This window comes from Abramis brama, assembly GCF_963993115.1.
Source record: "Abramis brama genome assembly, chromosome: 3".
NCBI lineage: Eukaryota > Metazoa > Chordata > Actinopteri > Cypriniformes > Leuciscidae > Abramis > Abramis brama.
In genome coordinates, this window is record NC_139965.1 from 53,224,703 (window position 1) to 53,243,459 (window position 18,757).

The window sequence follows — 18,757 nt, forward strand, 5'->3', positions numbered from 1 at the left end:
TCCAATGTGTCTTAAGTGTAAGATATTTAATGAATTTGTTTCAGATATTAAATACTATGGCCAAATGTACTGGAGGTGACTTTCCATTCCTTATTAGCGCTCAGAGTTGATCACAGTTTGTGGACTTCTGCTCGTCTTTGAGGATTGACCACAGGTTCACTTGGGGAGTTGCCTAAAATCATGCTTTTTAAAAATATAATTATGACATATACAATTTATATAAAATATAAAAGTCATAATTATGACACACTAAGTCATAATTATGAGATGAAAAGTTGAAATTTAAAAGTCATAATTATGGCATTCAAATTTTAATTATGTCTTAAAAAGTCGAAATTATGACATACAAGGTCAAAATAATTATCATAATTTCGACTCTAATAATTTAACTTTAAAATGTCTGTCATAACTCATAATTTCGGCATGTCGTAACTTAGAATTTTTAATCTCATAATTATGACTTAATATGTCATACTTTTAATGTCATAATTATTACTTTTTATAATTGAGATTTACAAAAGCATGATTTCCCCATTCTGGCTTGACGTTGATTCTCCACACTGGTCCAGTCGGTGGCAGTAATGCGCCAAAAGCAAGCTTGCCAACCGCAATTAAACATTAAAAGAAGAAGCAGCAGCAGCATTTATTTATGCTGAAATGAGATGAAACCTGTTTTTATATATATATAGTATATGAATGAAACCGTTGGAATAATTTGACAGTCATTATACTAGTATTGTGTAAATGTCTGTTGTGTGTGGGAACTCCTGGGGCTGGCTGGTGGACTCTTGCACTCACATAGATGAGGGTTTGCAGCGCTGTGTTTGTTATAATAGTGCTGGGCTTGAAAAGCCGACATACTTCAAAAACTGTTTCAAGAGGGAATATTTTAATATTTTGAAGCCCCACGTTCAAATTCGACAAAACACAGGTATCTTGACAGGCAGTATTCCGCTACACACGGCAAAAAAAAGCACTGGTGATGAACTTGCAAAGATTGATCTTCAAACACGAAAGGTATACAACGGAAAAAGCGACACAAAGACAGCCGCATTTATTTATTGTTGGTTATTATTTTAGTTGATATACAGTGCTCGATTATAGGGTCTTTGGAGATTGCTGTATGACTCTTAACAGTTTGTTTGTTTTTATTTGCAGAAACGAAAAAGAAAGCAGCGTGATCTCAATGCAGGGGAGTTAGATGCCCATATTTATCATGGAAAGGTGACATGCTTTATTTATTTCTTAAATTACCGTGTCAACAAAACTTAAAGGAATCTGTACAGATTTCTATTGTATTTACATAACAACGTCATCATTTGGAACTTAATGGGAACAAATTAGATCAAATTTGCCAATCTTGTTTCATTATTATATATTTTTTAAGAGTTCTTTTGGATGTTGTCTAATATTTGTGTGCCATTATTTTCAGTTAAACGCACAGCTAAAGTAGTTTGCAGGCAGGTTTGACCGCATTACAGTTCCATATCACTTTGCTAAATGATTTTAGTTTTTTCAAACGTCCTTCCAGACTAAAACAACAGCAAAATAACCAAAACCCACAATAACACTCACCTAGCAAATAAATATAGTAGACAATAGGATAAAAATGACAAATTTTTTGCCACAAAAGTATATTTTATGTACGGAAACTGTACGAAGATCTTTTTAATGAAATCTGAGGGCTTTTTGTCTCTCCATTGACAACTATGCAACTACCACTTCCAAGCCCCAGAAAGGTAGTAAAGGCATCATTAAAGTAATCCATGTGACCAAAGTGGTTTAACCTCAGTTTTATGAAGTGACGTGGGTGATTTGCGTGTTGGAGATTAATATTTTGTAAATAAAGTGCTAAATTATGAGATCAAAGATGAACGAAAGTCTTATGGGTTTGGAATGACGTTAGGGTGAGTAAGTAATGACAGTTTTCTTTTTCTTCTATTTTTGGTGAGCTTTCAGAATTTCTTTCTACCTCACTTACTTTCATAACCAACTGCATTAATGACCTAAAAAAATGTGACTTTTTGAAACTAACATTTAAATGACATTTGATCCCTTGCTCAGTTTTCCTTGCTCATATTAACCACCTCATCGGGTCCTCATTTTTTCATCTTCTCCATATTGCTTGTCTTGTTTTATAAATGTTGTGAATCTTTCATGTACTCAGTGCATACTAAAATGGATCCTTTAGGATTTGGTTTTTGCTTGCCGTTCTAGCATACAGATTTCCTCTCACACACTCTTTTTGTGCATGTGTTGTTTTGATTTTTTTCTTCTCAGGTCAGGTCAGTGGTTCTGGAGGGCTCTCAGGCTCTTCTGGAAGCTGGACGTCAGTGTGGATACTTGACCGAGGCTTTGAACGCACCACCCTCTGAATCCCTGCCAACGCACGAGTGCCAGCTTGCTGCCTTATGTGACATGGCCAAACAGCTCCCATTAACAGACGAGTCTGTGGCACCAGTGCAGAGGCTGAACGGAGATGGTCTGGATCCACCACTTGACCTATTCTCATACATCACAGAAAACCCATTCGACTGTGCTTATGAGGTCACGTTGATGAGGGAGAAGTACCTATTGCCCCCCCGCAGCCGATTCCTGTTGTCTGACATCACACGTATGCATCCACTTGTCAACAGTGAGTTTTAATTTACTATTCTATTACATAATAGAGTATTTTCTATGTTATGTAGAGCAGCTAAATTGCTTAAAGCGTTCAAGACCAGTGTTATTTTAGTATTATTTATATGCTATTATAGTATTTATTAATATTTTGAATTAGTTTTTATTTGTATATGTTACAGTTTAATTTGAATTTCAGGGTAAAAATAAGGTTCCATTGGTTAACATTAGTTAATTACATTGGTTAACATTAAAAATAAAAAAAATATTTCAAAAGCATTTATTAATCTTAGGTAAAATTAAAGGTCCCCTATTATGCAAAATTCACTTTTGCATGCTGTTTGGACATAAATGTGTGTTGGCAGTGTGTGTACACAACCAGCCACTAGTGATAAAAATCCACTCACTCCTTTTTTATTAATCCCCATAAATCATAAGCAGTGTCTACCAACGACCTGTTTTCAGAATGCTGTTTTAGTGACGTCACTAAGCACAGGCCCTGCCCACGAGTGTTGACAGACACTGCCGTTTCAACATAGACCCGCCCTGATCGAGTTCACAGCTGCTGCACTGATGAGAATGTCTCCCAAGAGTTGTAGGTGTTGTGTGGCTGGATTTATTAATCCACATAGCACTCTCTATTTACTCCCGAAATCTGAGGCAGCCGCTGAAGACGAGGAGGAATTATTTTGTTTTTAAAGAAAATGCTCCCTCAACTCTACCGAAATTCGTTTATGTACTTGCGCACTTCTTATACTGTGTTTACTCAGCTCTTACGGTGATTTTCTGAAGTAAAACTGACGCTTCATCTTTTGTGTGATGTACAATAATCTTTATTAAACTCATCAGTATATGTTTGATCATCATTCGGACCTGGTCCGAAACAGTAGACTTGTAGGCTATTAATAATGGATGCATACAAGCAGATGACAAATACGTTATAACCGTAATTAAACTACTAAACTATACCTGTTCCATCTCTATACAGCACTCTGACTCTGTAGGCATTATTGTCTGACTCTGGGTCGAAATGAACACCGTTACTGAGAGTTTCTGATATTATCATCATTCCGTGAGATGAAATTGTCCTGAGAGACTGAGCGCGAGCTCATGAAGCTCCGCCCCCTGGGTCGTCCAGCAGCAGCTTATTTGCATTTAAAGGGCACACACTAAAACAGCGCGTTTTTCTGAGCCCCAAAAAATGACAATTTAAACATGCTGTAAAAAATGATCTGTTGGGTATTTTGAGCTGAAACTTCACATACACACTCTGGGGACATCAGAGACTTATTTTACATCTTGTGAAAAGGGGCATAATACGGGACCTTTAAATTTAACATTTACTAATACAGTGTATTATTAGAATCAAAAGTATCTGTTGTTATTATTTAATGGACCTGAGCTAACATGAATTAACAAACAGTTGTATTTTTATAAACTAACATTAACAAAGATTATTAAATACTGTAACATATTGTTACTTATTCTTAGTTATTACATGACTCTGTGGAATACTTGATTCTGATTGGTCAATAGCGGCATCCAGCGGTAAGTTATTCCCAAATAACAACCGCTCAAAACAGATAACGCCGGCTCATCCGGGTCACTGAAGTCAGCAGCGCTATACGCCTGCTAGGAACGGTTTTTCTTCGTGGAAGTTTTGTATTTGGTGAGCTAATAAAGTATTCAAACGCAGTCGAATCAATATTTTGTGTACAGTTACTTAATTATGGACTCGCTCTCTCTTGTTTCATACAAACGCAGCTGCTGCCATTTTGTGACTATTGTTTTGTACACTGTTGGATTATGAGATACAAACAGGTACGAATTTAAAACAGTTTAATCTGAAAACAATATATCTTATCCCCATAATTATTTATGTGGTGAAATGCTGTGTAATAAGTGGTATGACTGTATAGCAACTGCTCTCCACGGAAGCTTTGCGTTTAAACACCTAATAAAATATTTCAACTCAGATCAATATTTCATGGCAAGTACCTGCGGGTACTTGCTTACCTCCGCTTCGCGTCAGGGTCCTCATCACCCTGTCGGGGGTTATTCTGAGAGAACCACCGGCTGAATGTACATTATCCCTTGCTTAATGCATTAACCAAAGTAACTAATTGGAACTTATTGCAAAGTGTTTATTGGTCATTAGTCATTTTGTTATACTACTTTAGATGTTTCCAATTTTGCATCCAGTTTTGCATATTGCTACAGGTGGAGACAAGTTTGACCTTATCATCCTTGATCCGCCATGGGAAAACAAATCTGTCAAAAGAAGCAACAGGTAACGTGACTCCACATAGACATGCATGCATACCGAGTTAATGTGGCTATGAAATTATTAAATCTCTGCCTGCAATGAGAAACTGCTCTGCCTGAAATCATATCATGGTATGATTGACAGATACAGTTCTCTGCCGTCTTCTCAGCTCAAGCAGCTTCCTGTGCCAGCACTGGCTGCTCCAGAATGTTTGGTGGTTACGTGGGTAACTAACCGGGCAAAGCATCTGCGTTTCGTCAAAGAAGAGCTCTACCCACACTGGGCAGTTGAAGTGCTAGCAGAGTGGCTCTGGGTCAAGGTACACACAGAACACAACTGCACAAGAAGAGGAAAAGCACCCTGAAACACTAATTAGGAGGAAGAAACACCATTAACCACAGGGGTCACACTTATGATACCCTGAGGTCAAAATAGACTGAAGACAATAAGCATATTTAGGAAAAAAGATTTTTTTCAATAATATTTTTTCTTTAATTATTTTGTATTTTGAAGGGAATTTTGTTGTACTCGACAACATTCACCCCAAAATGATGCACAATGTATATCTATATAAAATAAATATTAGAAAAATATTTTCCAATATTTTCAATTAATTCAGTGATTAAATTCAAATTATAACATAGATATTTAATATATAATATTATATATACAGTACCAGTCAAAAGTTTGGAAACATTACTATTTTTAATGTTTTTGAAAGAAGTCTCTTATGCTCATCAAGCCTGCAGTTAAAAAAAAAAAAAAAAACAGTAATATTATGAAATATTATTACAATTTAAAATAATGGTTCTCTTTTTTAATATACTTTAAAATGTAATTTATTTTTGTCTTCATCAGCAAGTACTCCAGTCTTTGGTGTCTTATGATCCTTCAGAAATCATTCTAATATGATGATTTATGATCAATGTTGGAAACAGTTGTGCTGCTTAATATTTTTTTTATAACCTGTTTATTTAGAATAGAAATCTTTTGTAACAATATACACTACCGTTCAAAAGTTTGGGAACAATAACTTTTTTTTTTTAAAGAAATTAGTACTTTAATTCAACAAGGATGCGTTAAATTGATAAAAGGTGATGGTAACGATTTATATTGTTAGAAATGTTTTTATTTTGAATAAATGCTGTTTTTATGAATAAATGCTGTTAACGTTTTACTCATCAATGAATCCTGAAAAAAGTATTCCAAAAAAATATATTAAACAGCACAACTGTTTCCATCATTGATAATAACTGAGTATCAAATCATCATATTAGAATGATTTCTGAAGGATCATAAGACACCAAAGACTGGAGTACTTGCTGATGAAAATTCAGCTTTATATATATATATATAAAGCCTTATATATATATATATAGGGATGTGTATTCCTTTGTTGCTTATAATAGTATTTTCGGACATAACTACTTTTATTAGATTTTGCATCTTTGTGGACCATTTCACCTTTTCTAATCTTTCCACACGCGCGTTCATATAGCAATTGCAAGTTTCAAACCATTCTGATGAAGTAAAAAAAAAAAAAGTTGAAGTTGTTCAATTAACATGATTGAAGACCACCAGATGGTTAAAGGGACAGTTCACCCAAAATTCTGTCATCATTTAATCATTCTCATGTTATTCCAAACCTGTATCACATTTGTTCATCTTCAAAACACAAATCAGGTTATTTTTAATAAAACCTGAGAGATTTCTATCCATCCATTGAAAGTTCATTCAAAATGTTGAGTCTTCTGAAGTAACTAATGGGTATTCATGAAGTAACAACAAAACATAATAATTAATTACTTGATTTAAGGAGGACTGCAATAATGTAACTTGTTACTTTTGAAAGTAAAAGTCCCCAACACTGCTCAGCTTGTGATGACATTTTGTCTGAATCTCCAGGTGACCCGAACAGGGGAGTTTGTGTTTCCTCTGGATTCACAGCACAAGAAGCCTTATGAAGTGCTGGTGCTTGGCAAGTATCGCTCTCGCACTGACCACACAGTCAGGTAATGTGTGTATGTTTCACATTGGACTCTTCTTTCCTTCCATCTTTTTGTATTGTAATCTCCAAAGCTTCCAAAATTGTGTGTTCCAGGTCTTTAGCAGTGGATGAGCTTCCAGAGCAACGGCTTCTGATCAGCGTCCCCTCAGTGCTGCACTCTCATAAGCCTTCATTGTCAGGTGCACACGCTTAAAACAAATCTGTGCTTCTGCAATATAAAGCTCATTTGTGGTTCATATATCAGATTATACTTCATTTTGGTCTCTGCCTGCCTATCCTTTTGAAAAGGTAACACTTTTTGTACTCACAAAAATAATGCACTTTAAAAACTTAATGTTTTTAGAGACTCAATTGATCTGCATGTTAATTGCAATCAAATGGAAATTAATTATATTTTAAATTAATAAAATGTTAGCTGAACTTCAAAGTGCTTTTTGACCTTAAGTAGGACTTGAGTACATTTTGATATATAATTTTATAATTAATTGTATTGTTATTTAAATATGTATACTGATGAATGTACAAATACATGTTGTGTATTTAAATATAATTGTAATTACACATTTGTAATTAACTTTTTATTACATATAGGCCTTGTTTCACAGCCAGGGCTTAGATTAAGCCAGGATTAGGCTTTAGTTCAATTGGGACAAATAAATGCTTTTATAAACATGTGCATCTTGAGACAAATAATGACACTAACATATTTTAACCCCTTAGCCCCTTAGCCCTTTTTGAGAATGGACATTAAAATGCACTATTCAAGCTTAAATGGTTGTAATTCAAGAATGCTTTGGAGTATAGACCTAAGTTTGGTCTTGTTTTAAAGGTAAAAAATAGCAGATTATTGCTGAAGTGAAAGCACATCAAAAAATTAAAGTATGGAAGTTTAAATTTACATTAAATCAAATATAATTTATTTAATATTTTTATTTTATATAAAATATATATTTTACAAAATATGTTTTACAAAAAAATTACTATAAAATCAAAGCCAAATATCTAACCAAGCTGTGTTCCAAATTTGGAGTTGATATCACAAAAAATGAAGTTCCCATGAGATTTTGTTTAGGCGTATTACCAAAAATAGCCACCGGGTGTCATTGAATTCCATTGAATTTTACTGTATGCATTCTACCATAACAAATTAATAAATTTCTGTCCAAATATCACTTCTGTCACAAAATATGGAACCTTGAGACTCAGACCTTTCTGACAATATGTGTTTTGTCAAGATTAGAAAATATTTTGATCATAAATTATGAAACATAAGGATGCCCAAAAGGGGAGGAGCCTGATAAAATAATTTAGAGTACAGTTTCTATGGTAACACAATGTCCAATTTCAAAACAGTTTTCACAGGATGAATTCTGAGATCATAAGCTTTCAAATTATACCTAATTTATGATAACTAATAAAATATGTAATATAATAAAAAAAAGCGATAAAAAAATATAATACAATATTTTAGAGGATAATATATATATTATACTTTTTAGAAGATAATATTATTTTATATTTTTTTATTGACAAATACTAGATTATATATTTTCTAATGAAATTTTAGCATAAAAACCAACATATCAATTATTAAAAGTGTGTGCGTCAACTTTTTGTGACGAAGGTCAGAACTCCTGTTATTACGTAGATTTTTTGAGGTGCACTCTTGTCATAAATTCATCTATTTCTGTTCCTACATAATTTATAACAAAAAAACAGTCCTAAATATCTATTTAGGAGTCTTAGAACTTTCCAACGATATATAGTTTGTCATAATTAGATTAGGATTAAATAGTAATATAGGGAAGTAAAGTTAGGCGTCCCGTATCGGTCAGTGCATGTTGCTTTCACTTACAAAACTAGGCTTAACGCTTGTCTGTGAAACTGGGGTTAAATGGGGTTATTAATAATTATATAAACTTTAAATGTAATATTGAATACCACACTACAGTTGAAATTATAATAAGGTACTTTACATGTGCTTTAGTAGGCTATGTAAGACAACACTTCTTTTTTAAAGCATGACAAAGGATTATCAAAACATGACCTAACTTTTAATTTGACATTCTTACAAACTGCATTTTTTTAAGTGTACTTAAGTTTAAGAAACATAGTGAATCAGTGATGAAAGTGTACTCTCTTTAAATACTCTTAAGTGGCCTTTTATTTCATTGCTGTTATATTATCTGCAAGTACAGTTTCTTAAGAATATTCTTTTAAGATTTGAAGTAAAAGTGCACATTCAATACAATTAAGCGCACTTCTTTTTCACACAAGTGTATCTTCTGCGTGGAAAAACCCCAGTTGTTTTGTTACTGTTCACTATGGGACGTTTTGTCCTGCTGATGTTGAGGGTCCGGGTCTGCAAACTTCCCTGATTTCTAGCTTTCGTGCTAATTCTTTCTCTTTTGTACTACAGCTGTGCTAAAGCCGTACATTAGCCACAAGCCCAAGTGTTTAGAGTTGTTTGCCCGAAGTCTCCAGTGTGACTGGACCAGCTGGGGAAACGAAGTCATCAAGTTCCAGCACAGCAGCTATTTTACCAGAGAGAGGGCCGAGGATCCGGCCAGGACATCCGAAACACTTGCACAGTAGCTCATGGACTTTTTTTACAAGAATACAAGAAACTAGTGTAAGAAAGTTTGTATTATATACATGGATATGAACTTTCAGTTCAACATGTAAAATGCAGTACAATTGTGTTTTCGTCTGAATAGTGTATTTTATACCAAGCAGAAACAACTATATTTTTGTATGCAAAGAGTACTGTCAGTATTTTACTACATACATTTTAGCAATTCATTATGGGGCTCCACAATAAGGATTTTTCCTTTCTGCGAGCCTGGTCTGGCCAGTAGTTGGGATTGTACTTGGCCTTCCAATAATTTGTCTGTTTTTAGAAACATTTTTAAGTATGTGTGTCAGAAATGTTATGGTATTTTAAGAAAATATATAAAAAATAGTTTTTTGACTTTAACAAATGGACCACATACTTTGTGCGCTAACTGTTTGACTTCCATTGTCTCATGATGGTTGCAGAAATTATGGATCAAAATGTTAACTGTAAAACTTCTTTAACTAAAATTTGCCATTAAACTTTATATGAAAACACCATGTAATTATTTTTGTGCTGTGGTTGTTTCAATATTGTTTCCACTATTTAGTTCTATTCAGTGTTTTATCATTTTGTTTGTATACTTAAAAAGTCTCATTGCACCAGTCTTGGTTAAGTTATACAGGCTGTGACATTTCATGGTACATTTTAGAGTAAAGGATGCCTTAAATTTGCTTAAATTATAAATATTTTTGATAAGCTAATTCACTTTTATTTTAGCAGGTTCCTTGAGATTACAATCTCTCGGGGTTTTTTTAAACATAGCCTAAATAAATGGTATTAAATATTAGAAAAATAGGCATAAAACAAATGGTCAAGTGTAAAAAGAGCAAATTATGTTGAACTTGAGAACGAAATAAACTGGGTAAATTTACGAAGTACACATTACACTGACACTAGTCTACATTTTATAAATAAATTTTATGATAAAACGATTAAAGAACTAAAACTAAATGGAAATATAGAGGCAATACATAATGAAAGATACAAGGTTTTTGTTTCAAGCAGTTGAAGTGGTTTTTTTTAATGTGCAAAATCAGTTCAGTCTATTTCATATTATTAAATGATGACGTTTCTTGATTTTTTGAGTTTGTCATGACTCAAAAGTCAAGGTACAGGTTTGTCACCATATTTTGAGAGTGTACTTTTTATTAAATTGTTTTCTAATCATTTCTTTGATATTGGGGAAACAAAAAATGTACTAGGGGAACAAATGCATTAGCTATCTTTCCTATTTTGTTTTGGGGCATTTTTGAATTGTGACCAAAGCCCATTCATAAGGTTCATCCACATTCCCTATGAGCCGTGCATGATGATATATTTAACAAGCATCTCTTCCATTATTAAAATCTTTTTAAATCATCTTCAGAAATTCACTAGGCTAATAAATTATTTGTAACTTAATGTTATCTATAGTCACTATACATTTCCTTTTTTTTCTATGAACCTAAATAAATCCAGAAGAGTGGAATTACTGTTTTAGGGCAGGATCCTGTAAGTTGGCAAATGCCATCATGCCCATATTCTCAAAATGCCCAAAAGCAATGCGAAAGTGAAAGGTAAATGTTTGTGTTTCTAAGACCTGACATTCTGTCAACTGATGTGGAGACAGGTGGACATGGAATTGCAAGTTTAATTGAAATAAACAAATAAATAAATATGCTGTCGACATGATTGACAGGAGAAGAAAATACACGTCGACTTCACAATCATTGATGCATGACTGAAATCCATTGCTTGACACTTCCACCTGAAATAACCCTTATTAATGAGAACAGGCTTTTTGTGTCTGCTTCCCCTTTTCATTAAAAGAATTGATAATATTTTCCATTTCGATGTCAGTTAGGGTTGTAAGATAGCACAATGTGAATAAAATAATACCATAAAACAATTAACTCCTGTAATATCAACAAGCAATATTAATATCCTGTAGACCGTTCCATTGCATTATGATTAAAAGCAGTATCAATCATACATATATATACTGTATATATATATATATGGTATCAATAATGTCAAAAATGTGATGTGCAGTCAAATGTGTGTTGTTTAAACGAGTGTTCTCACCGATACACTTGTTGTGTCTTTTATTTTATTAATATTATTAAGTACATTTAGGATTTGAAGTGCACTACAAGTGCACATTCAACTTCTTTTTCACAAACATTTTTCAAATAACCATGAACATTTAAATACAATAAAGCAATACACAATATAACAGATATCAAACAGATTAAAGAGCAAAAGAACACAATAAAAAATTTAATTTTCAACCAATATCTATCTTTTCTGGGCAAATTTTTACATTTTTGGTCTTGTGGGTTATATGTTAATTGCTATGTGAAATAGCTTTTTTCGGGAAGTCCTAAATAAAAAAACAATATGAAATTTCTGATCCCTCTTATTATTTTTTAATTGTCAGTATTTTGCAGATTCCGAGTGTAAACTGTAAATGTTTTAAACGCCTGCATTGGGTGGTGTGTCACAGAAATAAAGTGTACATCGTCTATATGTGTGCGGTTTTTGGAGAAATGAAGATGACAAGGAGACCTTTATTAAATTTGTGTTGCGAATGAGATGTGTGTGACTTGTGAGTGTGTATCTACCCACAGTGGCAACAGGGGTTCTTTCTCACTATGCAGAAGGGCAAATGTCCCAGAATGCCTCTCAGCGAGACAGGCTTGTCACTGCTGTTGACCTCCAACCCCATGGAGCTCTTTCAGCTGACAGAATCCAACACATCAGACGCCTCTTGGTTCCAAACACTATTTGACGTGCCCCTATGGAGGTCAAGAATACATTTTCTCTCAGAATGTCTCAGTCACTTAGAAGCAAAATTGCAGTGAGCACATGAAGAGAATACATGACACACAAAGAAAAAAAAGTCCTTGTTTGTGAAAATGTTCACCTATAGGGTGGCGGACCCCTGTTTGAGGTCACACCTTGTCATAGGTAGTTTATAGGAATACTTCAAATGATTGAACACTTATCAAAACTAGCTGATCATCACATCCTTTAACTCGATACAAGGTCTCCCACCTGCCGATCACATTTTTATGATGCAAAAGACACGAGTGTGCCTCGTATTTAGAATAGTCTCTCAGTGTCCACCGTCCGTGAAAAAATATCACGGTTACATAGTACTGATTTACATTACAAAAACAGCTTAAAAAGATGAGCTTTAGTGATCCATTTTGAAAAGAAGTGCACTTTAATATACTTTTAAAATGAGTAGGCAGGCTAGTTATGATGAGTATACGTACTTGTTAATAATATACTTCACAAGGATATATTTCAGTGCAAACTGAATGCAATGTTTTCAGACAGCATGTTAAGTGCAATTAAAATAAAATGCATTATAGTTGAGGACCCAGTTACTTAAGTACATCTCATGTCTATACTTTCAGAATTACTTCTATTCTCTAATGGTGAAATATGGTTAAAGTGAACTGTTAAATACAGACAAACATTGATGGCAAACTAAAAATATGCTTTATTGTCAATTCTATTGAAACTTGTATGTCATGTATTTAGGCTATTTTCTAATTACAAAGGTGCAATTTAATTAGGGATGCACCGCCACCGATATAAACATTTCGGCCGATACCGATAATTCTTTATATTTGAAAGCCCATAACCGATATATTGGCCCATAAATCTAAATAAAATTTTTGAGAGCCCTATTACAAAAACAAAAGTCTCATCATCAAAAGACATGTCCCAAGCACACAATTATAATGTTCTCAGTATAATTTTATGTAGCCGATGTGACAGCACATGTCGCACTTTTTTTGAAGTGATTCCAATCTTTCAATCATATTTTAAGCAATTCAAAACCATCATGGCGAGTAGTGTTCATCTGAAATGTCTCAGCTGAAGGACATAATCCATTATTTATCGGCTTTAATATACCAGCCAAATTTTCTTATTGGGCCAATAATGATAAAATTAAAAATGAACATATATGGGCCGATACCGATAAGGTGGCCGATATATCGTGCATCCTTTTAAATTTAAAAGTGAACTTTAAATGTATTATTGAATAATATTAGTATGTTAGTCAATGCATCAAAATATCACATTCAACTTAAGTTAACTCAACTAATTTGCTCCAATTAAAGTCAACTCAAATACTTTTTTTTCCCATCTAATGAGTAATAGGTAGTATTTTGAACTTGAAAATTAATGTCAAGGCAATTAAAGATTGTTTGGCATTTAGCAATGCAGGCGGTTACAATCATTGTTCTTTCCTCTTCTTTCATTCTGTTTGATTTTCAAAGCTACATGATATCAACATTATTTGCCTCTTAAAACAAGAGGCAAACATTTTACCCTGATAGGAAAATAAATTGCATACAAACGTTGCAGTGAGATGCACATACGTATACCTCAACTCAACACAAATCTCAATGGTGATGATCAACAAATGTTAATTCAATAGAAATATGAACTCTGAAACATATGACAGCTAGTGACAATAACAGTTGCAGCATACATTTAGCCAGTAAATGTAAAGCAATGGTAATTTTTTAAATAATAGTTTCAAAGTTAAGGACAACATTTAGACAAATTTTGGATCTAAATAAGGTCATCAAAGCAACTTTTGTTAGCAACATGTTTAGAGTATTCTTGTGACTCATCCTACTAAATCTTTGTTCAAGCAACTTTTTTTTCAGTATTGAATGTATGACAAAAATAAAGCCCCCTGTAGTCATCTTTGATCACCAAAATAAAATATCTAAATGTTTTTTCCTTGTCATGCCTTAAAATAGCTTGAATGTAACTCTACACCCTTGCCTCATTTATGCAAATTAGCCCCGCCTCCACTCACTCACACCAGCTCAGAGATCCACTCGTTGACGATCACTTTTAATTTGACATTAGAGAGCAAAATAACACAACTATAAATAACAATAATAAAGAATCAGAACATTTTCAACCAATATCTTTTCTGAAAATGCATGTTTTAGTCCAGATCATAATGTAAAAGGTGTTTCTCGTTGATATACGAAACCATACAGTCCTAATAAAAATCACTCATAAAACTCATGTCAAATATAATTTCAAGCACGCACAGAGAAGAAAAATCTGCTTTGATGTTACATTCCAACACAAATTCAATAATTCAGTTACAAAACACAGCAAACCTTGTGGTTATGCGTGTTGATCAGGACATGTGCTTCCCACTGGAGTACCAGATGCCTCAGAGTGAGGAAAGAAGTCAATATTTTATCTGCATCTGTCTGCCAAAACATTTGCGTACACGCATATATAAGCCAGGATTTGTTCTTAATGTTTAATGTTTCTTTCCTGTTTTAATTCACATATTACGGTGAAAGGAAATACAGAGGAAGTTTGCGCTCAAATATATGTAAACACACATACAAAATCAAGTCTTTTCACAATACACATCATTTCAAAGCAGTTTTATAGAAAGTCATATTGTATGTCTATACAGTAGTGTATTGTGTGTTAGACTGGAAAAAGTATCCTGGTATAACCAGTTTTGTGGATATTTGTGTATAGGTCATTTATGTGCAAGAATGTGACCATATACAAAAACAAATATGTGAAGAGCAAAAGGAGTTTCTGTGTTTACCATATTTGAAATTAAATTTGCTTATATGTACATAAAGCAATCATATCTCTTCAGAAGACTAAAGCACTCGATTCATGTGGATTACTTTTACAATACCTTTTTGCACTTTTTGAAGCGTGAACATTTTAGTTGTGTGGACTTTTTTAATGGATGGACAAAAATAATGGGGGAATATTAGAAATATCTTTATTTTAGTTCCAAATATGAGGGAAAGTTATGGGTTTGGAACAAAATGATGGTGAGTAAATGACAGAATTTTCATTTTGGTGAACTATATCTCTTTCTATATCATGGTCACACTAGACTTCACAGTCCATTCACTTTCACTGCTGCATGGTGAAAAAGCAATACACTTTAGGATAAAAAAAGAGTACTTATAGAAATTATGTTCTTTAAAAGAATAAACTCAAGTGCAAGCTGAATGTTTTCAGATTTAATTGCATGTTAATAGCACTGAAAGGAAAATGTTTAAATTTGTAAATGCAATAAGCTGAAATCTAAAGTTCTATTTTTGACCCACTTAAGTAGAACTTAAGTACATTTTTATATGTTATTTCATAATACCTTCTTTTGTGTTTGAAATATGGTTAAAGTGAACTGTCAAGTATTTATGTTAAACTAAAGAATGATTAAATGTAATTTGTTGCAAGTTACAGTTTAGTGCATCTAAAATATATTAACCATAAATGTTATTAATTGTAACTTTAACATCTGATTTAAAAGTCCATCCATCCATTCTTCAAACCTCTTGTCCTATGGGTAAAGTAAAACGTTTAATTTGACACTGTACTTAGGTGACTTAGTCATAAACGTGTGCTCTTTAAGTATTAGTTTATTTCATTAATATTATATTGTCTGCAAGTTCACTTATTTGCAAGTTGCACATTCAATACAATTAAGCGCACTTCTTTTTCACAAGGGCAGCTCATGTAAAGAAGTTTCCTCTAACTGCAGATAAAGAATAGTTGGGAGCCTGTCAAATTGGACTTGTTCTTGTGCCCAAGTGTTGCTCAACGCATGAATAAGAAAGGACAGGCATCTTATAAAGTTGAACTACATGTAACTTCCTTTTCAAAAAAAAGCTCTTCCTTTTACAGCAGTGTTCACCAATCTCGGTCCTGGAGGGCCGCTGTCCTGCAGAGTTTAGCTCCAACCCCAATTAAACACACCTGAACCAACTAATCAAGGTCTCACTAGGCATACTAGAAACTTTCAAACAGGTGTGTTGGAGCTGGTTGGAGCTAAACTCTGCAGGACAGCGGCCCTCCAGGACCGAGACTGGTGAACCCTGTTTTACAGCACGTCCTCCATGCAAGCCTAGCCTGGTAATACCAAACTCTGCTACTTCGCTTTGCTTCGTAGTGAACATGGCTGTGAACGACTTTTGCAGATTATGTGAAGTAAATCTACGCATCCACGGTACAATCAGCATCTACGTCACGGCTCTCAGCCCGCCCTCTGTTCGTTGATTGGCCGGCTGTTTTCAGGCCGGAGGAAAACGGAAAGCTATGACGCTGTCTCAGACTGAGTACAGAAGCGAAATGAAATTGAGCGGAAGTACGAAGTCTGACGTAGTCAGGCTAATGCAAGCCATCACAATTCACAACACCTCCAGGATCCTGTAAAAGAGGAAGCATCTTTGTTTTAGTGCCAACCACGCGCGTGTTTTGAGTAAATTATGAATATGTTCCAGCTCTTTCTACAAGACGACCAGGAAAAGCATCAGCACACTAGATAACAAAATGATGTGAGTGAGTGACCTATGCGAGATTAATATGATTTTTCCATTGGCTTTTGGATTATTGCAGAAAACAAGCTCTGTGATTCTTACATGTTTTGTACATTATGATAATCTTCACATAAGCATATGTGCCTGAATACAAAGCTAACTGTAGGCTATAAACGAACATACGGTCACATGATTTCAACATCACCATCACTTAAGCTTCCAACTCTTTCAGTCTTTAAAAACATTTTCCCTCAAAGTATAAATCATAATAGTTTGCAAGAGCGTGAATATAAACACAACGAGGCTGTAAAAGTGGACTAGTGAGATGAGTTTGATGAGAACACTGTGATGACGTTTAATCAACCTCTGACGTCCCATTTAGCCACTTGTTATTCAAATCAAGAAAAAGCTTTTTAAAAAATCACAAGGGGGTATTACTGATGTATTTTTATGTTGTAGAATAAAACATGAACATATATTGAGCTTGTGGTCACCACAAACCTAATTTCAAAGATTTTAAAATCAAAAACCCATTGACCTCAGGACGATGGAAGCATAAGTGCTAAAATGCTAACTCCTTTCTGGCTTTTGGCTTACAAAAATGCATCATCCCTGCAGCAATAAGTGGCAACTGCAGCAGTCATTCTGCAGAAAGTCTTTCTTATTTATACTTTATTCATAATAATAATAATATGTTTTATAAATAATTTATATACAGTAAGAACATCCCTCAAAAAATGAAAGTTACAAGGGAACTATTACCTGGTTAACTGGTATGCCATGAAGATGTCCTTCTTTGTTGATTGGTGGTAGTGTGTAAATCAGACCGGTAAGTATTTCTCCCAGCATGCAGCTGCTGATCCTATTTTTGTGTTTCAGTATCCCACAGTGCAGTCATCTGCTCATTCTGAACAGTGTGTTAAATGCCATTAGCCAATTAGCCTCCTATAGCCTGAAATGTCACACACAGTATGAGGGTTTACTCACCGTGAAATAAAAATGGACAATTCTTACTTTTTAAAGGAATATTGCAGTATTTATTATAAATGATTTATCCATGCACATCATTATTATTTTTTAACCCTCTGGTGCTCTTCTATCGTTTTTGATTAATTTTTTTTTATTTTTTTTTTACTTCATCGGAATGGTACAAAACTTTGTAAAGGTTTTGGCACTTGCTATGTGAAAAAAAAAAAATCATGGATTCGAAAAGGTTAATGGTCCTGAAAACAATATTCATACATGTGCTCCAAATGACCTCATTGGAAATGAATGGGAGACGAATTTCATCTAGTGAAAACTTTTGGTACTGCGGCCCAAACAAAATCTTACTGAAAGCTCTTTTTTTTTTTTTTTTTTTTTTGACATCAAACTCAAATTTGGAACACAAATATATATTTTATATACAAATTGAAAATAGTTTTTTGTGCATTTTTCATAACAATAAATGTAAAGTTCTGCAACTTTTTTTAAGTTCACTTTTTTAAACTTTTTCACTTCTGAAGTAATTTGCCAAGTGTCGTCTTTGAAAAGAGATCAAACTTAAAGGGATGGTTCGGAGTAATTTCAACCTAGGGTCCTTTGCACTATGACCTCGAGCCAAACACCCCCCCAGAAGCTTTTTTCCCCTTGGTCGAACATTATTAAAGTTAGAGCTTATTTAGAGATATCAGCCGAATGGCTTAGTGCAGGCGCTAATGGATCCAAGGATGTATCTCATAAATTACCCCACTAATAATGCTCAGAATGGTACCAAACTTTTACAGTAGTACAAATAGGTTCTGTACTCATAAAATGAGGCATTAGAAAGTTTGTAAGTACATCAGGAGTTTATTTAAATAACACTTGCCTGATGGCTCATGCTACCGCTAATCACTTCCGTGATTTGGGAAAAGCCCGTAAAAGTCCTGGCAGAAAGCGAT

General features: G+C 34.0%; 1 protein-coding gene across 1 annotated transcript; it reads left to right on the forward strand.

The window, feature by feature from the left end:
- Positions 1-607: 607 nt before the first annotated feature.
- Positions 608-10,010, forward strand: mettl4 (methyltransferase 4, N6-adenosine). Its single transcript, XM_084109234.1, has 8 exons — positions 608-1,017; positions 1,159-1,224; positions 2,281-2,635; positions 4,840-4,909; positions 5,030-5,204; positions 6,791-6,897; positions 6,987-7,072; positions 9,313-10,010. Exons 1-8 carry the CDS (start codon positions 745-747, stop codon positions 9,486-9,488), a joined length of 1,308 nt encoding a protein of 435 aa, XP_083965360.1. The 5' UTR covers positions 608-744; the 3' UTR covers positions 9,489-10,010.
- The last annotated feature ends 8,747 nt before the right edge of the window (positions 10,011-18,757 follow it).

Excerpts from the sequence above, each read along its gene's own strand:
- mettl4 (XM_084109234.1), top strand. The coding sequence starts at position 745 with ATGTCTGTTGTGTGTGGGAACTCCTGGGGCTGGCTGGTGGACTCTTGC. Across the intron at positions 1,225-2,280 it reads CCCATATTTATCATGGAAAG|GTCAGGTCAGTGGTTCTGGA; the intron begins GTGACATGCTTT and ends TTTTCTTCTCAG. Across the intron at positions 5,205-6,790 it reads CAGAGTGGCTCTGGGTCAAG|GTGACCCGAACAGGGGAGTT; the intron begins GTACACACAGAA and ends CTGAATCTCCAG.